This window comes from Akanthomyces muscarius, chromosome 1, assembly GCF_028009165.1.
Source record: "Akanthomyces muscarius strain Ve6 chromosome 1, whole genome shotgun sequence".
In the NCBI taxonomy this organism is placed as follows: domain Eukaryota; kingdom Fungi; phylum Ascomycota; class Sordariomycetes; order Hypocreales; family Cordycipitaceae; genus Akanthomyces; species Akanthomyces muscarius.
In genome coordinates, this window is record NC_079241.1 from 1488853 (window position 1) to 1511015 (window position 22163).

The 22163-nt window shown below is 53.9% G+C and overlaps 7 protein-coding genes across 7 annotated transcripts; 4 read left to right on the top strand and 3 right to left on the bottom strand.

The window, feature by feature from the left end:
• Positions 1 to 1426: 1426 nt before the first annotated feature.
• On the top strand, positions 1427 to 2355 carry LMH87_005452 (uncharacterized protein; the record flags this gene model as incomplete). Its single annotated transcript, XM_056203174.1, has 2 exons — positions 1427 to 1689; positions 1785 to 2355. The coding sequence occupies 2 exons, from the start codon at positions 1427 to 1429 to the stop codon at positions 2353 to 2355; spliced, it is 834 nt and encodes a 277-aa protein (XP_056058659.1).
• A 143-nt stretch (positions 2356 to 2498) lies between these two features.
• LMH87_005453 (uncharacterized protein) lies at positions 2499 to 2917 on the bottom strand (the record flags this gene model as incomplete). Its single annotated transcript, XM_056203175.1, has 2 exons — positions 2499 to 2659; positions 2737 to 2917. 2 exons carry the CDS (start codon positions 2915 to 2917, stop codon positions 2499 to 2501), a joined length of 342 nt encoding a protein of 113 aa, XP_056058660.1.
• Positions 2918 to 3404: 487 nt separating this feature from the next.
• On the bottom strand, positions 3405 to 5273 carry LMH87_005454 (uncharacterized protein; the record flags this gene model as incomplete). The annotated part of the gene is made up of 1 exon (XM_056203177.1): positions 3405 to 5273. One exon carries the CDS (start codon positions 5271 to 5273, stop codon positions 3405 to 3407), a length of 1869 nt encoding a protein of 622 aa, XP_056058661.1.
• A 2037-nt stretch (positions 5274 to 7310) lies between these two features.
• LMH87_005455 (uncharacterized protein) lies at positions 7311 to 8326 on the top strand (the record flags this gene model as incomplete). Its single annotated transcript, XM_056203178.1, has 2 exons — positions 7311 to 7656; positions 7725 to 8326. 2 exons carry the CDS (start codon positions 7311 to 7313, stop codon positions 8324 to 8326), a joined length of 948 nt encoding a protein of 315 aa, XP_056058662.1.
• Positions 8327 to 9916: 1590 nt separating this feature from the next.
• LMH87_005456 (uncharacterized protein) lies at positions 9917 to 10547 on the top strand (the record flags this gene model as incomplete). Its single annotated transcript, XM_056203179.1, has 3 exons — positions 9917 to 9986; positions 10053 to 10112; positions 10165 to 10547. The coding sequence occupies 3 exons, from the start codon at positions 9917 to 9919 to the stop codon at positions 10545 to 10547; spliced, it is 513 nt and encodes a 170-aa protein (XP_056058663.1).
• A 463-nt stretch (positions 10548 to 11010) lies between these two features.
• LMH87_005457 (uncharacterized protein) lies at positions 11011 to 15214 on the bottom strand (the record flags this gene model as incomplete). The annotated part of the gene is made up of 5 exons (XM_056203180.1): positions 11011 to 11802; positions 11864 to 13583; positions 13632 to 14614; positions 14666 to 14692; positions 14741 to 15214. The coding sequence occupies 5 exons, from the start codon at positions 15212 to 15214 to the stop codon at positions 11011 to 11013; spliced, it is 3996 nt and encodes a 1331-aa protein (XP_056058664.1).
• A 524-nt stretch (positions 15215 to 15738) lies between these two features.
• On the top strand, positions 15739 to 21708 carry LMH87_005458 (uncharacterized protein; the record flags this gene model as incomplete). The annotated part of the gene is made up of 2 exons (XM_056203181.1): positions 15739 to 19056; positions 19111 to 21708. The coding sequence occupies 2 exons, from the start codon at positions 15739 to 15741 to the stop codon at positions 21706 to 21708; spliced, it is 5916 nt and encodes a 1971-aa protein (XP_056058665.1).
• Positions 21709 to 22163: the final 455 nt, after the last annotated feature.

Genomic DNA, 22163 nt, shown 5'->3' on the forward strand with positions numbered 1-22163 from the left:
CTGCAGCGCGGAATTGACAGGGAAAACTCTGTCTTTCAAGTCTGTCAAGTTAAAAGGATCGAATTCGGCGACGTCGGGCTGTATCAGTTTTTGTTCTCTTTGGACCGCAACCCACAGCCGGACCATCATCTATGACGCGCTTGCATCATGCGCTGCAGTCGCAGTAAATCTGGACTGGCCCGCCGCTCCAATTGGATATGGATCTTGGGCCATTGTATGATAAGAAGCTCTACTTATCTTAGAAATGACAGGGCTTAGTTATACCCTGTTTGATACTACAATCAAGGTCAATTCTCTTTCAAAGCGCCAAGACTGTGTGCTTCCTATGGTGGTGGGGTCACCACAAGACATAAGCTGGTCTGCAAAGACAATAAGTCGATGCTTACTACAGCAATCGCATCGCCTGCAGGGGTCTTCTCGATTAATGTTACAATTTGTTTTAGCGGACTCTCGGGTCATAACGGTGCAATTTATTCCTGCGTCAATTCAGATCTGGGCTGCGTGTAGTAAGCCGACTGCCTCGCAATTTTCAGAGACAACAGTGTACGTCAACATGTATCACAATCAAGTGTTTTATTGCCAATTCTGCCTACTTGCGCATATTTAGTTCTCTTTTTTGGCATCTTGTTCCATTGTGGTCGGATGTGCGGATGTCTTCCCCGCCCCCAATCGTCAGTCAGCGAAACCCGGTAAGACAGACAGACAGACAGACAGACAGACAGCGCGCGCGCCATCCCGCTTCGTACCGTCTCACTCTCTCACCCACAAAGATGGGCGAATCGACAAAGGGATGTGATGTTAAGCCGGTTCCCCCCCCCAAGATCCATCTACCCCGCACCGTTCACACGGACGAACTCCGAGAAAGAAAAGTACAAAAGAGCAAATCTGCAGGCACGCGGGGGTCGCCTGATTACCTGTGATTACTCGCAGGACATTTTCGACAATGTAACCCTCTTATGACAGCCCGATGACGGCGGCCGACTCATCAGCCCCCAAGACGACGAGGCTCCGAGACACATAGCTTGGCCCAGTCGGGGTCGGAAATATCAGCCCGCGGCCAAATCTGCATGCTCTTTTTTCTTTGTCTCGGCACGGTCCTTGGTGTGTTTATTTTTATAGTATCCCGAGGCCCGCCTACCGACCCGATTCGTTACGACCGGGGATAGACCCCCCTTCTCTTCCACTGCCCTGTTCGTGAGATATAGTAATCTTGCATCTGAGGCTACAGCTTTGGCCGGTGTTTTGTTTTACAAGGTGCTTATATAGCGTGAGCCAAGCTAAAAAAAAACGGCCATCAGAGGACAGCTATGAGCAGACAGCTGGAAGACTGATTTCTTCTACATACATACTATCCCCGCCCTTTGAGAATTGCCCGTGCCGCATCTGCAAGCGCGTGAATTTTTATTATTTTTATTATTTACAAAACATGAGCGCCGAATCGAGACGGCATCTCACGAACCGGAGGACTCGATTTCGCAGCAGCACCAACAATGAGCGCGGCACCGTCGCCGACGACGAACTCGACGTCGCCGCCGCTCGGCACATGTATCCAGCAACACGGCCCGCCGCGGACATTTCGACGACAGCTGCCACGGACAAGCTGAAGGAGGCGACTCAACTGCGCCCCGCTGGGTTCGTCGGGCTTGGGTTTACCATGCTGTTCCTGGGCTTGCACCAGTGTCTATGCACGTACGTCTTTGTCAGGAACTTCTGACGCCGGGGCAGGGAGCGGGCCCGTCGTCTTACACAACACACACACGCACATGTTCTGACAGATTTCCCAGGTCACCGCGACACCACCGCCGAGGGAGGAGCCAGGTGCTGCTCTTCCTGACAGCGTGCAGCGCCGCCGCGCAACTGATTGCCGGGGTGCGCGACGGACCCCGCGACGGCACCTTTGGCGTCGTCTTCCACGGCGCGCACAGCGTCGTGTGGATGACCGCGGCGGCGCTGCTGCAGCTCCTCGCTCCCCCGCATCCACAGCTCGGCGCCGATGAGCGCAAGCCACATGCAGGCGGCGGCGGCCGGGCGACGCTCTCGGTGGCGGCGAGCATGCTTCTCATGGCCGCCGCCTTTGCGTGTCTCGGATGCGCCGTCGCCGCGAGCAAGGCGCGCATCCCCGTCCTGCTCCTGCTGGCCAGCGTCGGCCTGGGCCTGCTGTGCCTGAGCCGCGCCGCGTTCCAGATGCCCGGGGCGGACGACGCGGCGGGCGCGGCGGAGGACATGAACCGCTACGGGGGCGGGTTCCTGTTGGTGTCGAGCTTTTTGGCATTTCGCACGGCACTGCACGCGGGACGGCGGCGGCGGTTAGAGTGCACACGAGTCCTGGCGGGAGGCGGCGGGGAGCCGTCATGAACGTCTTGTTCCATTGCAACTCTTCGAGTGAGAAGTAAAAATATATTATTGAGCAAAAAGAAAATGACATGATATTACAGTCGTCTAATTAAAGGGCCGTGAATAATGAACAAGTGTTCGTACCATTTTCCCCCCGTCTCGCTTTACAGGCTCTTCTTGATGTCCTCGGCGGCACCCTTGGCCTTGCCCTTGGCCTCCTCGGCAGCGCCCTTGGCCTGGCCCTTGAGCTCCTCGGCCTTGCCGGCGGCCGACTTGTTTCCGAGGGCATCCTGGGATGCCCGCTTGGCCTTTTCAGCAGCGTTTTCTGTAACAAAAAAAAAAGTCTCATTAGCCAATGCACCATCACTGCGGTACAGTGAGCAAGTAAGTCCTGCTGCTTACCAGCGGCGTCGATGCCGTCGACAATCTTGCTGCTCACGGCCTGGTCCACCGACTTGACGCCATCCTTGACCGTCTGCGTGGCCGTCTTCTGGTAGACGACCGTCGAGGAGAATGCGCGGGTGGTGGTGTTGACGGCGGCGCGGGGGAGAGCGCGGGTGGCGGATCGGAGAGCAAAAGACATGATGCTGGTGTGTTGGGTTTGACGTGGTTTGTTCGGAGGGTATTTGGCTGGACAAGTTGAAACGTAAAACGGATTGAGAGATTGAATGATGTACTGGGCAAGAAGTTCGTTCGGAGACAGACTGGTAATATATTGGCAGGTTGGACCCTGGTCGAACAACGTATAAACGCTTAGCTATTTCATCGTTGACGTCACCCAGGCATCACCGCGCACAGCGTCGCGCCACCTTGGTTTGCGCAAAACGATTATCCCCTTTCAGGCACAAGCGTTCAGGGCCATCGCCGGATCTGGACCGTTCTAATTTTACTTGCTTTTTGATCTTTTATTGAAATCAGGGTTTCCGAATTCCAAGTACCAGTATATTATATTACAGTAGTCTATCCGGCGATGGTGCCGAGATGCGCAAACTCGGTGGCGCTCCGAAATCTTGATTTTACAAAAGAAATGCCCGGCCATGTATATACACATCGCAAATAATGTTACACATCTAATTGGCACGTAGGCCATCGAGCTTGGCACGCATGACGCTCTCCGCCGTGGATGGATCTATCCTCTCGGTCGGGCCTAGACGCATCATCTTACCCACCAGGAACATGAGCTTGCCCTGCGGAAACTTGTCATAGCTCACAAACTCGCGCAGGACCTTGTCTTCACCTTGCATCGCCTCCTCCGCAATCGCGACATACTCGTCCTGCGACAGCTCGTGGAACCATAGATTATTCGTGTCAATGGCCAAAGTCACGTCGCCGTCGCCCATTTCCCCAAGATAAATGGCGACAAGAAGCTCCTTGGCCACCTTGCCGGTGATTTGCTTCTGATAAAGGTGATGCAGGAGCTGAGATAGGTCGCGCGCAGGAACTTGGGCACACTCGCCCTCCTGCGAAAAGGTGAGCTCGCCGGACGCGAGCGGCCCGGCCTTGTACGTCGTGAGACGGCCGAGCTCGTGAATAACCCAGTTGCCGACGAGGGTAGCATAACTTTTAAAGTCGGGCTTCGTGCCCGAGCTCTGTAAGATTTCGCCGAGCATGTCGAGGAGACGGTAAAAATACTGGACTCGAGCACCATTGTCGAGCGTAATAAGAGAGAGCGCATCTTTGGCTGTGAGACCGTAGTCAGCCACTAGACTGTCGAGTTCCTTGTCAGGGAGCACCGCAAGCGACTCCTGCAAATGCCGGACCAAGTCATTGCCAATGATGAGCGGCTCAATGTCAGGATCTGGCATGTATCGGTAGTCGACCTCGCCCTCTTTGCCACGCAGCCTACGGGTCTCTGTTGAGCCAACAGCCCAGCCGCGAGTTTCACCGGCAATGACACCGCCAGCTTCCAGCACGCGGATTTGTCGGTCTCGTTCCGCGATGATGGCGTCTTCAACAGATTTGACGGTACTCAGGTTCTTGATTTCCGTTCGTGTTCCAAGTGGGACGTTGGCATCTCCAGTTCTGCGCACCGAGACGTTGACATCTGCGCGCAGACCACCGGCCTCCATACCTGATACACAGGCATCGACCGTATTCAGAAGAAGCTGGATTTTTCGCACGAAGACAGCCGCCGTTCGAGGATGATGCATCTCGGGTTCCGTAATAATTTCGATCAGAGGCACGCCGACACGGTTGAAATCAAGCCACTGAGTGTTGCCCACTTGAGCCAGCGTCTTTGCCGTATCCTGCTCAAGCTGGACTTGCTTGATGCTAACAGTCACACTCTCGCCATCCTCGGCTGCAATACCGTCCCTGGCCAACAGCATTATGTGTCCATACTTGGCGAACGGCTGATAGTACTGCGTGATCTGATAGCCCGAGGGCTGATCCCACCAGAAGTAGTGTTTGCGATCGAAGCGACTGAGCTGTTGGATGTCGCAGTTGAGCGAGAGGGCGGCGCGGAGAGCGGGAATCAGCGTCTCCTTTTGGAAGCGCGGCTGGCTGCCCGGCATGGCCACGTCAAAGAGCGCGACATGGCTATTGGGGTCGTCGTTGAACGAGGTCTGGGCCGACGAAAAGAGCTTGCGCGGGCTGTTGAGCTGCGCGTGAATCTCGATACCGACGGTGAGTTCCCAGCCGTCCACGGTCTGGTTGTCCGACTTGGCCCTTTTCTTGCCGTGCTTCTTGGCCAGCTTGGCCTCGTCCTTGAGCTTCTTGCGAAAGTTGGGTTGCGGAGGATCGGGTGTAGGTGTCGCGGCATGCGGTGCGTCGTGGAGGTTTCTGACTCGATGCGCTGTCGGCGCGATTGTGTACGCAGCGGCGGCGGATCGGGCAAAAAGCGCCGGTGTCACTGTATGACGCGCATTCAAGCAACCGTGTGGCGAGATGCGGCCGGCAAACAGATATCTGCTGAGGTCTGTGACTCTCTGGCGTGGCATGTCGAGCGAGGGCAGCGCACTGTGGCCGAGGGTGACGTGTTATTTCGAGTCCGACGTCGGAGGCACGGGGAAGGATTCGTATGATTCACTTCCAATTTATGCAGAGCAGGCGGCCAACAGGGTTGGCTTAAAATGGCTGGCTGAACAGGACCCAACGCGCTGGGTTGGGTTGCCGTTTCTGGCGCCAAGAGCGGCTGGCACTGCGTTGACAAGCAGACTCTGGGCCGCTCCCTTGGAGTTCCGAAACACGAGGGGCAGCTGGGGCTTGCAGGTTGGATTGGCGAGCTCCAATAAGCTCGCTGGCACGGCACAAATAAAGCTGGGATGGTGAGCAGAAATGCCCCGTGCAGAGGGACAAAGGGTGGTGCTGTTGCAGGAAAGCTCCGGTGGACCCTGGCCGTGATGGAGATGCAAGGTGGGCGCCCCTCCACTGTCCAGTACGACAACGTCGCGCGCTGTCAAACGGCGCTCCATCAACTGCACTCTGCAGCCTCGCAAACATAAAATTCGCAGCAAAATATTGCCTCTCTGGCACACCTCTCGAGATGACTCCTTCGAGATCCTTGGAAGATTTTCTACCCCTGACGTGACACTGTCTTCTTTTTATAGTTGGGCAGCAACAAGGCGTCCTCGCTGACCAGCACAATGACGACTCTCTCAGCGGGACCATGGCCATGGCAGCCCAACCAGCTCCGGCTGAAGAGACAGACTGTACAACCTGCATATATATAGTAACACACTATATCATCGCCTGTCTCGATTTATTCCGCCGTGTATCAATCCGACCTGCCACTGCCGCTACCCCTCCATTTTCACCTGCTGCCAATAAAACCGACTGCAATTTCTCTCGTACCAACCGCCGAGCAATGCAATACCATACCTCAATACATCTGATGCCAAAACTGACTGCCCGCTTCCATCCAACACGCTATTCCCAGACAAATAGTCACATTAACATTCGCCTTGCATCATACGCGCCCCCGTGAAGCCGGACCTGGAACGCCACGTGAGGCGCCAGAGGCATAGTGGTTGCAGTCGCTGGTGCTGCAGCCAAACGACAAACTCACTCCTACTTCGCTGCTTATTTTCGAGGTTTGGGCGACTTCCTTTTTCCTTGCTTTTCTATATATTGCTTCTAGACTTGGACTTTCTTCCCGACTCCCTTTCGGGACCAAAATACACTCTCTCACTGGACCCGAGCCTGTGGTACGTACCACAGAAGCCCGCAGAGAACACTCGCTTTTTATTTTTATTTTTTAAAAGCCTGCCAGATTGCCCTGGAGGCGTTTGAAATTCATGAAGCTTAACCATACCTCGGATGTCATGACATCCAAGGTCGGATCATCCCATGGGAAAAAGAGCTCGCTCAGCCGAGCATCGTCTTCGCGACGAAAGCACGGCCGTGCGGTAACCATCGAGGACGTACTGGACTCCGAGGACCATCTTCACAGAGTCTCGGGTACTTCAACCCCTGGAATGGAACAGGCCAATGAGGAGGTTTCTCCGGAATGGTATGCCTTGACCGAAGGCGAGCCCCGTACTTCTAAGGAAGCGATCCGCGACGCGGAGTTGCTAGCTCAGGTAAGCTGCGAAGAGAGCGACACTACCGAGAAGCTCTCTTCGGAAGATCCGGTTTCGGGAGACCCAGCATCGGGAGCCCAAGTTAGGGGAGACCTGGCCATGGAAGAGGAGCTAAAAGCTACATCTAATGTTCCTGGTAAGAACCAACACGTTCCAAGTACAGACGTGGCAAGTACTTTTTCTACTGCGGCTACTGCCAGAGATGCATCGCCGGCCCTTGGCGGCGCAGATAAAAATCACGATGAAGAGGCTGCCACTCACGAGGCGGGCAGACCGCCAGGGCTACAATGGGCAGAAACTCCCAGGCCTCGTTCTCATCGTTTTCAAAGTCCAATGGCCCAATGGGCGCACCCCCATGGACATGGGCAACCGTATACGCCGCACTTCAGGCCTATCTTTCCACCGCCTCTGCCACCGGTCTCCCCTCCACTCTTCGGAATGCCCCATCCGCCGCCGATGATGCCAGGACGGCAAGTGTCTCGTTTCGAACCCGGCCACCTAAGCGGCTATGAGCTCCTGGCATCTCGACTGTCTGGTGGGCAGGAGTCGGAACTGCCTATCCCGCTTATATATCGACGATTCAAACAACTTCACAACCGCATCCTTCTGGAGTTGCAAGACGACATCGTTGTTCTGGAGGAGAGACTGCGGTATCTTGATGAGCAAGACAGCATCAACCGTGGGTACAGAGACGGCGGGGTCAGACCGGCCTCTCGCCGACAGGACAAATTGGAGCCAAACGAAGTGACGACTGCCCGGAAGCTACTTCTAGAACAAATTGCGCAAAAGATGTATCAGTTCAGTAAGCTGGTGATGCTGGCCATTCACAGGATTTTCTCGTGGGATATACACTAATGCACATGATTGCAGGTACGCAGTTGGATGGGTACAAGAAGGTGTGCGAGTTTCGAGATGCCATGCCAGAGGATGTCCACGACTACAGATCCTTCCTTGCTGCCCATGCCCCGGTGATCCCGGACGAGATACGGTTCCTCGACAAGACCAATGATTTGCTGTGTCTCCCTGACGCTCCGTACTACGTCGACGAGGAAAGCGTCAGCGGCCACCAGACACCGGCCCCGCGTACGCCGCGCCTGCTCGAAGCGCCGATGGCCCCTAGTACTATTAGTATGAGTGCTCTGGACCAGCAAGCACGGGAGTACACGGGCGCGCCGCCGCGGGGCGCCGGCCATGCTAGGCGAATGTCGCGACCGCTGAACCAGGCCAAGCTGCGGCACATGGCCGTGGGCATATGCATGGCAATTATTCTCCCGATTCTCAGCTTCCCCGTCATCTCCGGGTTCGTGAGCCGCATAACGGTGGTGGCGCTCGTGGGACTGGGCATGGCGGTGGTGGGCGTTCAGTCGGGCGCATATGATGTGCTGACGGGACGGGCGAGTGCTATCGATGGGGCCATTGCATTGGGGATATACGTGGGATTTATGGCGATTGTCGCTGCTACATTTGGTTGAAGCGGAAGTGTGTACCTGGTTTGAATTTTCATTTATTTATTTTTGGTCTTTACTTTATATACTACTACTTGCTCTTAATATACCCCAACGTTGACTTAGACGGCCCATGCAGACCGTTACTATCTCTCCACCCAAAGTGGCGCGCAATCCAACCCTAGCCCTGCACAGCCTGTAAGTAGCTCAATAACGAAACCCGCTCTCAACCAATTGGGCGAATGGTTTAGTGGTATAATACTCCCTTAGCATCTGTCGATCTCTTCGAGATTCTCAATTGCGCCTTCTGGGAGTGGTCCGGGGTTCGATTCCCCGTTTGTCCATCCGAAGCTTTGTCTCCGTCATTTGAGGGCGAATGGTTTAGTGGTATAATACTCCCTTAGCATCTGCTGTACAGCCGATACAACGATTGGGAGTGGTCCGGGGTTCGATTCCCCGTTTGTCCAACAATCAAGAGCGAGTTTCATTTTTTGCTGATTTTGTCGATTTTCTTTTGTTGCCCGGGTTGGTGCCGTTGAAGGTTCTGGTGGCAGGTGTGGCTGGTGTGAGGCGGTGGGGCTGAAGAAGATGGCGGGAGTCAAGCGAGGATAACATTGATTCGGTGTAGCTGGACAAGTTGAGACGGGGGTCTCTTTGTTCGTAACTTTTTGCATATGGGAACTTCTGATGCAAGAAATCACTATATACATTGCATGAGTGGCTGCAATTTTGTACTACTCGTCTCGGACAAACTTGTGCGCAGTTTCATGTCGCGACAGCTATTGTGTGACTGGGACATGCAAGTGACGATTCATCCTAGCCAGCGTTTTCGATTAGTACAGAACACTGCATATATGAACCTCTATAGGAGAGCAGTGCATTCAAGAAAAGCACTCGTAAAGACATTTGTGAGTATCTGGACGTTTTGCCCTCTGCCAAAACACTGCCTGTCCTGCTGCATTCGCCACTTACACAAAGGCAAACTCACTTAATCTGCGACCATTTCGGATGGGGCTACTACTTCCTCGTCGCACCTCGCGTCCTAAGCTCTTCCCATACAAAATGTAGCTGATCTGAGACCGGGAAGGCTCTTCTTGCTGACACCTCTTCCCTCCAGCTCGGCGGCGCCTAGCGTGGGGAGTTCTCCTGCCAGCACTCAGCAAACGGATGCGTGACGCGAGGCACGCAGGAGCCGGCGAACCAAACGGATTTGTTTATTTGTTTAAATAGAGTCAAGGAAGCGAAGATGCCAGGTGCCACGTGGCTTGTGCGCAGGGCGCGGCTACTGATCTCGCCTGCTCCTGCGGTGTGAAGAAAAAGTGAAGGGCTTGTGAAAGTGAACCGGCCCTCTTTCCTCCCAAACTTCTTTCCTCACCACGACTCTTTCGCGAAACATTTGCCTCTGCACACTATTTTTCATCATCATCTTCTTCTTCTTCTTCTTCTTCTTCTTCTTTCATCACCTGAACAACATTTCTTTCCAAACCAACATCTCATTCAAAAACTGCACTTTTACCAGATATCTTAGGTGAGTCGGTGCACATCGCCCAGTAGGGCTCCATTTACTGATGCCAGAGACAGATTATCAACATCTCGTACACTTCCCATCCCATCACGATGCTTCGTCTCGCCAACCTCACTGCTTTGCTTGCCGCGATTGCTCCCGCTCTCGCCATGTCTCCTCTCTGTAAGAAATAAATCGCCATCCCAAACCCAACTTCTCCTCAAAGGCTGACTTCTCATTCCTCTGTAGCCAATGCCCAGTACACCGAGACCATCGGTGCTCAGGAGATTGGCAGCACCGCCATCTATGGTAAGAGATACCTTTACCTACTCACAACGTCATCTGCTCACCAATGGCTCAGGCACCATGGTCTACTCCATGAACCACTGCTCCGTCATCCACAGCACCCAGTGCTACACCTCGCTCTCCACCGGCGGTCCTGCTCCTCCCAGTAGCACTAGCATCGGCTACTCCTCCTCCTACACGCCTCCCCTCCCGAGTTATGGTGAGCCAAGTGAGACCATCACCAGCGGCGGCTCGGTCCCCGTCCCGACCCATAGCACTGTGAGCAGCGGCGGCAGCGGCGAGAACCCGCCCCAGACCACGGGCACCCTAATCGTCCATGGTAGTGGCAGCTCCTCCACGACCACGCACACACCCGATGTTCCTACTGGCGCTGCGGCCATGGGCGCCGCGGTCATGGGCAACGTCTTCGTTGCTGCCCTTGCTGCCCTTGCTGTCTAAAAACAACACAAACATAATGTATGCTTGGCGTAACAGAATTTGTGTTTCTGCGACGACGGCCGAGAACACACTGGCAGGATGTAATGAGAGAGGGCTGGCGTCCGAGCTCCATAGCTGTGGCAGTTTTGCTCGCGCGGATAAGTACCTAAAAATGAGTTATGGTCTGGTTATACATGGATGGATGTGCCTAGAAAGAGCAGAAAAGTAGAGAACCCATCAATTGAATCGAAAATTAGCATTATCACTTGATCATGGGCGATATATTTCTTCGCATTGACGTTAAAGAATTGATTGGTATCTAGATGCTATTATACAGCGAGCAGCATTCCTACCCCAAAATTCGGAACAAGCAAAAGACCTTACTTGCTGCTACCAGTTCAACACGCCCAAAATACATTATGCAAAGAAGGCACGGCTCGCGGCCCTCTGCTCTGTCTCTCATCACCCCTCAACCCCCCCTTCTTCACTTGGCCGGTGGACAAACTGGACAGCCTCCACGCAGCTTGTCGCGCAGTAACCTCGCCTTCATGACCTTCATGCCCACCAGGTAGCGGTTGCTCTCCTGGCTTTCGCCGCCGCCAATGTCAATGTCCACCTTGGCACCGCGATGGAGCATCTCCATCAGGTGGCTCACGTGGTAGACGTGGCCGCACGCGTAGCCCACCAAGGTCTCCATCTCGTACTCTGTGAATGCCTCGCCGCAGCCCACGCAATGGCCAGGTTTAGGCGTTGTCCTGCTTCGTGGCTTGTCCTCCTTGCCAGCCTCTGTCGACTTGTCCTGGCCATCGCGCGCCCTGGGCGTTGCGGGCGGCGGCGGCGGCGGCTCAAATTTGACACCACGGCGCTGCCCTACGCGCAGCTCCCTCTGCTTGAGCCCGACCTCGCTGCGCATGACGGTCGCGGCGCCCGAGCTGATGCTGTGCTGGAGCTCGTGCTCCTTCATCATGTGCGTGAGGCCGTCGCGCAGCCCCTCGATCTCGAGGCCCTCGGGGATGCGACGCACGAGCGTGATGGGGTTGATGGCGGTGCCGACCTGCTCGAGGAGGGCGCGGATGAAGCGCGGCTTGTCCATGCTGTAGTCGAGCAGGTCGCTCCACAGGTCCGGGTCGTCTTGCTCCTTGACGAATTCAATCGCCTTTTCGACGTTGCGCAGCCGGTCGATGATGAGGTAGAGCGCGCGCTTCATCTGACCAGTCTTCGAATACAGGTAGACGAGCTCGTCATAGTATTTATGCGACTCGCACTCTTCGACGGCCTTGAAAAAAAAAGGTTAGTTCTGTTCTGCTGCGGCTTGGGAATTGGGTTGGATTGCTCACCTTGTCAAATGTGTACGCTGTTGAGGTTTTCAAAAAGTCCATCAAGAGGTTTCTTTCAAAGTTGGCGAAAAGCGTGACAACAAGATCGGCAAAGTCGTCCACCAACGCTCGACTTTCCAGGACCAAGTGGTCGCGATTCTCCCCCGCATGCTCCTTTACACCGTCTCCGTGCCATAGACCACGGAGATAGAAAAACAAGTATAGAGGTTGCTCCTTTGCTCGAAGTTGCCCTACAACTTGCCTGGGACCAACTAATCCATGCTGCGCCTCGTCAACGAGCAGCGTAATCGCATCCGAGGTCGCATTGGCCAGGTCCTTTTTCGTCATTCGGTCGGCACCGCCAGCAGGTACGCGTAGGCTGATGAAGCCCGGAATATCGTCAGCCACCGCCTCGGCGAGATGGTTGTCTCTGATGAGACGGAACACAGAATCTGCGTCTTGAAGCTTGATGTAGCACTTGAGAGCCTCGCGCTGGCGCCCTCCAGCTTCATACAGCCTGGCAAGACCTCGATTGACAATGCGCCAATCTCTACCTTTTTCGCCACCGTCGATGCTGTCCTCGCGTACATCTCGGAACTTGAGTTGGTTCTCGAGTGCGGTCGTGACTGTCTTGATGTCAAACAGCTCCGGAGACCACAAGTCGAGTAGATCTCGGAATCGAGGCTTGTCGTTGTGAATATAATGGCCAAGGACAACTTCGTACACCGTTGTTGGTATCGGTGGGTGCATCGGAGCAGAAGGGATATAGTCTGTAATCTCGTCAAACTTCTTTGCCCCGGCAAAGGTCCACACCCATTTCTCCCAGCGATCAGGGGAATGCAAGACCCTGCCACAGACTTCCGCTGCCACAGCCCACTGTCCGTCATCGATCAGCTCTTTGATCCACAGCTCGCCTATCCGTTGCTTTTCCCTTTCCACTGCACTTTGAGCGCCTCTGCTGATGGAGTCCGCAACGGATTCGTCTTCGAACAAGTCAGCAATGCCTGGAGCAGCAGATGCTGGCACGTAATCGCTTGATTTGTCTGCTAGTATGTCTGGATTTTCATCCAGAAGTTCCCATGCTCTGCTGTAATACTCATGCTCCAACAACCAGGCCAGGTGGTCACCCAGGTCTCTCTTAGTTGCCAGTATGCAGTCATAAGGGCTGTGCACAAAGATTTTGGCGCCAGGTTTGCTCAAGCTGGGATGCACGGGGAGCGGCCCTGACCTAGCTTGACCTCGGATTGTACCACTGGTACTGGCTGTTCTAGAGCCGGGGGCAAAATCGTCTCCGCTGTCTTTGCTTCGAATACTGGCCCCTGAGCTGAAAAGAGCTCTCGGGTTAATAGCGGCATTCCACATCTCACTCCCAAGTCCAGCAATAGTCTCCAATGCTCCCTTGGATGCTACCGCGCTCGCTGCGCTGCGAGCGGGCAAGACGCCGAGGTGATAATCAGCAGAGAAGAGACGCTCATAGCGACTCACCACAAGCTCCTCTTTATCAACCTCGGCTTGCGATACCAGATCGATGAGGCGGAGCTCCGGTGGCAAGTTATTTTGACGCTTCCTAACGCCACCTGAAGGCTCACTCTTGGCAGAACCTGTGGAACCTTGATGGCGATGGCGCTGAGCGCCGCTGCTTTGCTCATCCTCGCCATCCTCCGGCGGGGAGAATGCGAGAACAAGAAGGAGATTCGATGTGTAAAGAGATATTCCCGAAATAATACAGTCAATGCGCAGACTGGGTGTATTAGTCAACGTGTAGTGTAAAGATTGGAGGAATGCTCACATTTTGGCGATTTCAGCGCGGCCAACTGCCTTGTTTCCACTGTTCTTGGCAGGTGAGCCGTCGGGGTGAACATGAATAATCCATATCATGGCCCCCCAGCCAACAAGTAGACGCTCCATCGCAGGCTTTTGTGGACTGATGTGAGATTGACCTTTGAGTCTACTCGCAGCTGCCGATGCAGACACACTGCCTTGCTTGGAATCGACGGCTTCGTCACTTTCGATTGCCTTTTCATCGATCCATTCCGCACGCCCTTTCCACACACTAGCCATAGTATCCCATTCCTCCGTTTGTGGCCTATCTATGTGCCCGACACGTTTCCAAGCGTCGTCACTGTCTGCATTTTCATGCTGCGATTTGGAGCGCATGATTTTGATACCTTGCTCATTGAGCCAGGCGACGTACTTTCCTGACAGAGACCATTTCACGGTATTTATCGTGCCTTCTCCGGAGTGCAGCACTGTGTCTTTGCCCGTGTTGGACCCCAGACCCATGCTTCCGAGCCAGCCGGATGCAGTTGCGGCCGCTGTTCCAATCGTCGTCGAAGTGCTGCGCCCTGGGCCACCCCCTGAGGTGAGGATGAGCTGGCCAGCCAGACCACCAGATATATAAGAACGATCTGATTTGAACTCTGGTGACAAGGCTACGCTCTGAACGGGTCGACCGAAGCTTCGTAGTTGAACATCTTTCATATCGATCAAAGATTGTACGCAGACATTTCCATCCATGGAGGAGGTTGCTATATGTATGTCGTTGGATGGAGTCTTCGGTATCTGCACAGGCTCTCGAGATCGCTTCGAGGCCGCGGCAGGCGAAGCGTCTTGAGATCTTGGCTGGCTGGATAGGTTCGTAGGCGGAACGGGGGCCGGCGCCTGGGCTGACGGCAGCGGCGGAGGATATGGGGAGATCGATATAGAGGTAACGGACGCAGAGTGGGCATGATATACTCGAAGCGGTTGAAAATTGGGAAGTTGAAGAACGTGCTGAGCTCGTTAGCTGATTGCCGGGTGAACATTTCGGAAGGTCTGGCTTACAATATTGCCATTATGTGTACCGATAATCTGAAAAACGTTAGTTTAGATGCATAATGCATTTGGGTGGAAGCTGACCATCTTATCGCCTGCGACAAGAAATGCACTGGTTGCGTCACCGTTGCGGTACACAGAGTTCAAGTGTGGTGTAAGCCTCGAGATTTTGAGCGACGGCTCTTCGTCTTCGTCTTCTTCTTCGTCATCCTCGTCCCCATCATCCACGTCTTCGTCTTCGTCTTCGCCTTCGTCGTCCTCTTCACCGTTGTCCTCTTCTTCGTTTTCCTCCGCGGTGGCGTCTCGCTGCTGCTCGCCAGACTCTTCTCGCACGGCGTTATCTTCGGTGGCTGGGTCGTTGCTGGGCTTTCCGGTTACCCCAGTCTCAGCGTTACTGTCGCCAGCATCGTATTGTTTGCTTCGCGGAGTATCTGAGGCTGCCGGAGCACCATTGTCTTTCGCACCTGGCGTCAGATCCGGGTCGTGATCGGCTTGTTGAGGAGTTGCGACATGGTCCGGCTTGGCGTCGCTACCAAGCTCTTTAGCTTGGTCTGTCATTTTGTTGTTGTACTGAAATCATAGCTGGGGCTCAGAAGAGGGAGAAAAGAGGCAGCCGTGCAGCTGGCGAAATGGGGTTGAGGGATTGAAAGCTGTTGGGAAGCTTAATTAGACGAGGTACCTGAAAGCGACTAATCGACGTCACGAGCTTCCAATGGCGCGGAGCCGAGTCCAAGGTCGCGCCACAGTGAGCCAAATGAGCCACAGCGCCGCCAAGCCACTATGACCTCCCCGCCCGCCCGCCAAACAGCCCACCAGCCCACTGTAGCTGCCACGCCTACCACTGTAAGGCAGTACCTGTTAAGAGCTGTACTTCACCACAAATCGCGTCTTCCACGCGGCTTCCGTTGCTCGCCTACCTAGACAACCAGAGTATACAAACACGAAGCTTCACAAGCGCCCACTTCGCAGACGCGAATGCACCAGTAATGCCGACCCCACGATAGCAGGAAAACTTCGGCGACACGATCCGAACGAGCAGAGCAGAAACCTGAAGCTTGCTTAGCCCATGGCGACTTCGCGACATGGCTTCTGTCAAGTCTCTTGGGCTTCACCTGCCTTCAGGCCTGCACTACGCCATCGACGAGCAGTTGTTGCCGCCAAATCCGCCAGCCAGCTCGTATAAATGGGACATTATTTCTGCAAGAGGCAAAAGTACAGACGTGAGCGAGGATGAGCTGCTCATTACCAAAGACGCTGTTGTGTGGTGTCGCGGGGGCATCCTCCGCAAAATATTCAAATTCGACATTGAAAAGGAGCCCGTCACGAAAGCTCTTCTCGCATACTTCCCTGCCTCTGACGACGACAATGCAGCCACAAAGGCGCATTCACAAGACCCGGCATCGAGTGCGGCGAACCGGCAAAGACCTCGCATGGAAAAAGCCCTGGTCGTCTTCTTAAGTACTCAGGCGCACATATACTTCTTGTCCGGGGCCAGCCATGTCGTCCATATGCCCTTTGAGGTCGAGACGGCCTTTGCTGGACCATCGGGCGTTTTAATTCAAAGAAAGCAAAAGACTGAAAACCTCGGCTCCTCTACTCTGAGGTTCCCCCGCGTCATCCCCAACTCGTTCTTGTCGTCTCAGTTGACAGAAGTGAATGGCTCGCAAGCGCAAGACTTCTCGGTACAGAGCCTTGGAAACCCAAAAGCCCTGAATCTGGGGCTGAGTGCTACTTTGGAAAGCATGTTCGATGGCCCCATGGGCCAAACCGAGTCGCACTGGCCGCGACTTGTCTCGCTATCAGACCCGTTGCTGGACATTGGCCTCGTTGTCACAGAGCCCGACTCCCAGAGTGGAAAAGCACCTACCGCTGGTGCTCGGAATGAGGCATTCCTCGATCCGGCCGAAGAGCTTCTCTATATTGAGCAGGTCGAACTGAGCGGGAGAGCTTTTGAACAAGTCGATGAGACTTTTACTATCGCAGTCACCCTCAACCGTGCGACCAATTGTTATAATGTTTGGCGTCTCAAGTATCTTGAGCATCAGGACCCTTTTATAAAACAGCGCAAGTCAAAGCCCACAGCTGCAGGCCTTGCTGCTCGCCGACGGAGCTCTATGGCACCCTCATTCGCAGAACCCAACACGCCAGCAAAACCCAGCGCAAGAGATAGCTTTGGCGCGCCGCTACCAGGCAAACGCCAACGCAAAAGCGAAAAGATTGAGAAACCAGTGGATCTTGTATCGTCTCTCGAACAACAAGATAAAAATGGCTCGGCCATTACGCGGCGGAGTTCACGGCGTCTCAGCTCTATGCTTGCCCGTGCAGACTTGTCAGCATCTCAAGAACGATCCGTCTTCTCAGAACAGCCGTCAGCTGTTGGTATCAAACCTGCAAGGAAGCAAGACTCCCGCGCAGCTCCGCAAAACCGCTCCAGCTCCAGTTTCAGCAATCAGATCCGCCCGAGCCTCAGCAGCCTTTTGGAGGCACCGCTTGATATGGGGCTCAATGAAGGATTCCTCAACATGGGCTTAGATGATCATGAGCTCGAAGGTCTTCAGCATGACGTCCGGTTCACCAAAATATTCGATATTCCGTCCGCAAAATCCAATGTGCATTACACAGTGCCAGCAGCTGATGCTCCACAGCATACCAAAGTCTTCATACTGGCTGCCCCAGCATATGCTCACGATGGCTTTGACCGGAACCAGTTGCTCATTGGAATTCAAGATGTCGATGAAAAGCGCCTGGATATTATAACCATACAAGTTATTCTGCACCCAACCAGCAAAACAGTCCCAAGATCCTCATTCAGTGGTTCTACCCCCACTGGCCTGTCTATTGCTACTGGCGAAATTCGAAGGGCTCAAAATGTAGTTGACTCCTGTAAATTGGTCGATGGTGAGCAGTCTGTCATTCTGATCTTGTCGGAAGCTATGGATGGTCAGCTCGAACTTTCGACCCAGGCTCCCTGGAGTGACCGAACCAGAATTTCACCCAATCTCGTCTTTGTTGACGATACTAGACACCTGCAATACCGGGGCCGAGTCGTTGACCGTGATGTCAAACATCGAAAGTCCGAAGTCTTCGACCTGACAAATGGTAGCATCGTCGGATTGCGCCATCCTAGGCAACACGGCGTTGTTGACGCTGTGGATGTCAGCGGTCGACTTCATCAACTCAAGATACAGCTCGAGCCTACCTGCCCGCTGGTGCGCCATGTCCTCAGCGTCTGCCGAAACATTCTACAAGATGCTCTTGGAGAGCGGCTCCACGGCGGCTGGCTTCATATTATCCAATGGTTGAGAGATCAAGATGAGCCCGTCGCTCACATTGAATGGTCTGCTGCCACTATCTTGATCTTCTCGCTAGTATTGAACCTGGGCCGGATTGAAGGCAAGCCCATCCAGACAACTCGTTTGCCGGTTCGGAAACGCCGACCCGCATCTGGTTCATTTGGATCAATTCGCGAATCCGATGATTGGAAGGCCCTCGAAATTGGCGAAACAGCAAGCTCACTCGGATGTCCCGTGTGGATGATGAATAGAGGCTGGCAGTGGGCACTTGACTCTACTGCAGAGAACTGGAGCACAAGTACGGACCAGTTTCTGAGTCCTAGATATACGGCTAGGCACATTGCGCTTGCGCGTGAGTATATGGCGTCACCTTTAGGAAACATTGCGTTTGGACCATCTGGATACATGCCTACTTCACTTCACCGTGAAGAGGCGGGCCGAAGAAAAGCAGCATCTGACGTTTTCTTGGCACTGCACCTTCTTCTCGAAGAAAGTCGACTAGATATTATGACTGCAGAGTATGTTTCACCTGGGCGAGCAGACTTGCGTGTTGTGTTATGTCAAATCTCTCGCTGGCTGAAATGGTACGGGTTTTCCGCCATTTACGAGTTGGGTATCCAGGAAGCCGTGGACGAAAAGTTCGACTCTGAGCTAAACTTGACGCCACCCATTCCTGAACCGACCGTCAAACCCGATATTCTCGAATGGGTCCAAAACAGGCTTGTTACGCAGGAAGGAAACTATCCAAGCCCTGCCGACATCTATTCCCAAAATGCCAACAAGTCTAGGCAGGGAAGTGAGGATGACGGCAGATGGGATGCCATATTACCTCGCACGATGATGCTTAGAAGATTCTTTAAAGCATTGGGAACCAACCCATCAGCTGCGGAAATGGTTGAAGCCATGCAAACACAAGGCCTAAATAGCGCTGTTCTTGAGAGTCTCCCCGAAGCTATCCTAGTCCCGCTACAAGACGCCATATCGCTATGCCAGCCACATCCACCCAAAAGCTGGCCCGACGACTTGCTGAAGCTGATAAAGAGGAGCGATATGAGCAGCCTGTTGTCGTCAAAGAAGGCTACGGCACGAACACCTCCGAGCCTCTTGGTATGGTCCCGAAGTAGCCCGATGACGCTGAGACACAACTAACGGACTGAGCAGACTCCAACCCATACCGCATCCTGGGACTATAGACTACTTTCTCACAGCGTCGAAGACGACGAAACGCCCGGATACGACGAAGGCAACGGAATAGAGAGACAAGCAGTAATCCGGGCATTGTTCAAGGAAGATAGACGTCTAAACGAGGCCCAGGACCTGCTGTCAACTCACAAGTCTCGACACGTTCGGCTTAACCCAGACCCAAATTGGCCAGAAAGTGAGTACCTGGAGAAGCAGAAGGAGCTCGTCTCTAGAATCGCGACTGGTACGCTTGCTATCCCGGCAGGACGAGGATTACTGTATTACAGCCTCCGCTTTCCGCTGATAACGCAAAAGCTTCATATTGGAGGGTTTAATCTCAACTGTATTGTCAGGCCAGCCAATGTTACGGTTGGCGTTGACAAGTCTCTTTTCACAGAGGAGAAAGTTTGTTGGGGCTTCTTTCACCAGGGAGTTGCCGCTGGCTTGGCTATATCCCCGGATGCCAAGGGTATTGATACATCATGGATTCTCTATAACAAGCCCGGACAAGAGTTGAGCAACCGACATGCTGGCTTCTTGCTCGCACTTGGACTCAACGGCCACCTCAAGGATGTTGCCAAATGGGTTGCCTTCAAATATCTGACGCCCAAGCACACTATGACTTCTATCGGGCTGCTCTTAGGCCTTGCTGCATCATATATTGGGACAATGGATTCGCTGATTACTCGGCTGTTGTCGGTACATGCTACGCGCATGCTGCCACGTGGTGCTGCTGAGCTCAATTTGTCTCCTCTCACCCAGACGACCGGCATCATGGGCATCGGCTTAGTATACTGCAACAGCCAGCATCGCCGGATGAGCGAGATTATGCTTTCAGAAATTGAACATGCAGAGGATGAGGAAGAAGACGAGCCGCTGCGAAGCGAATGCTACCGCCTTGCAGCTGGCTATGCACTGGGATTCATTAACCTTGGTAAAGGTAACGACTTGAAAGGGCTGCATGACATGAAGCTCACCGAAAAGCTCATCACGCATGCCACCTCGACAAAGATAGTTGAAATTGTCCATGTGCTTGACCGTGCAGCTGCAGGTGCTGTCATTGCCCTTGCTCTAATCTTCATGAAGACGGAAGACCAAATCGTTGCCCGCAAAATTGACGTGCCAAGCTCTGTTCTTCAATTTGACTACGTCAGGCCCGACATTCTACTGTTGAGAACCGTTGCGAAGAACTTGATTCTCTGGTCCAAGATTGAGCCAACATTTGCCTGGATCCAGCGCAGCCTCCCGGTACCATATCGAGCCAGGCACAGACTCCATGGCACCACAAAGCTGCGGTCGACGGACCTGCCGTTCTTCAGCATCACCGCAGGAATCTGCTTCTCAATCGCTCTGCGGTACTCTGGCAGTGCCTCTACTCGAGTTCGCGATCTTCTGCTGCATTATCTTGACGAGTTTATACGCATCTCCTCGATCCCTGGCACACCTAGAGAACATCCAGATGCCGCGCCGCTATATGACGAAGAACTTGCTAGAGCCAATGCACGCATGTGCCAAGACGTCTTGGCTGTGTCGTGCGCCATCGTCATGGCTGGAACAGGCGACATCCCTGTGCTACGCAGGCTCCGTGCCCTCCACGGCCGAACTGACCCAGAAACGCCATATGGTTCCCACCTTGCGGCGCATCTTGCCATAGGGGCCCTATTCTTGGGCTGTGGCACCGTCACATTTGGTACGAGCAACATGGCCATTGCTGCGCTTCTGGTCGCTTTCTATCCCATCTTTCCGACCAATGTCATGGATAATAGGTCTCATCTACAGGCATTCCGTCACTTTTGGGTTCTGGCAACCGAGCAACGCTGTCTCGTGGCAAAGGATATCATGACTGGCCAGCCAGTGTCTGTCCCCGTGCAAATCAAGATGCGCCTGGATGTTTCCACTGACGCGGTCCTGCATCGCTCCACACCGTGTCTGCTGCCGCCGCTGGACCAGATATCCAGCCTTTCCACCAACTGTGGACCGCAGTTTTGGGACATTGAGCTTGACTTTTCCGACAAGAAGCTGCGCGAGGCCTTTGCCAAGACGCAGAGCCTGCATCTTCGCCGGCGGCCTCCGCGCGAAGGCACCTTTCCCTCGACGCTGCGTGCCTTGGGCAAAGACGGCGACGGCAAGAACCCGTTGGAGTGGATGTTTGGCCTCGGTGGGTTAAAGGGCATCAGCTACGCGGAAAAGGCGGCGCTGCTTGAGAGCGGCGAGGAGGACCCCGAGATTGGCGCCGCCGTGGACGCGCGCATGGAGTTGGACAAGGGCATCAACGAGGGCGGCGACCTCGAGCGCCTGGAAGGGGCCCGGCTGCTTTTCGAATGGGGCTCTGCGCGCGACAGGCTGCGGCAGAGCAGCAAGAGCGTCGTCGCGGACCCGAGCACGTCGCACGATAGCCAGGAAACGATTACGATGCGGACGAGACAGCGTCGCGGGGATGATGCTGGCGCGAGCAAAAATGAGCGAGAAGAGGATGGCGATGAGGATGAGGATGCTGCAGTGTGGTGGATGAGAGACAGCGATATTGAAGCGCTCAAAGGAAAAGTGTGGCTCGCAGCCAGAGAGGCCGAGCAGTAACAAAACTTGCACTGCATTGCTATATAGATGATACGGCCTGCATTGGGGTGTAATTGGTGAAATTTGAAATGAGTTTATGATTATGAGAAAGTCTTTTATGTATAGACTTGACTTTCAAAGGTTACTTGTACTCTGTACATACATTACATATATATATATGAATCACGCGCATCGGTTAGACATAACAAGTGCCTGTATCAAACTTTTTTTTGGTGTATATATCTCGTGCTAAACTGGGAGACGGAAAGTCGCGCGTGAATGGATAAATAAAAACAAAATCCCCAGTTTAGTGAAACCTCCTCTCTAGGCTCCCATATCTAGTTCAGCTCGCTGTAAAAGATTTCCTGTATTCTCCTCTCCTCTTCTTCTTTTTTTCCCAAATAAACGCCATGCAATGCAAAACCGCATCACCATGGGGAAAAAATGACATGATAGAATAAACATGGGCAGCGGAG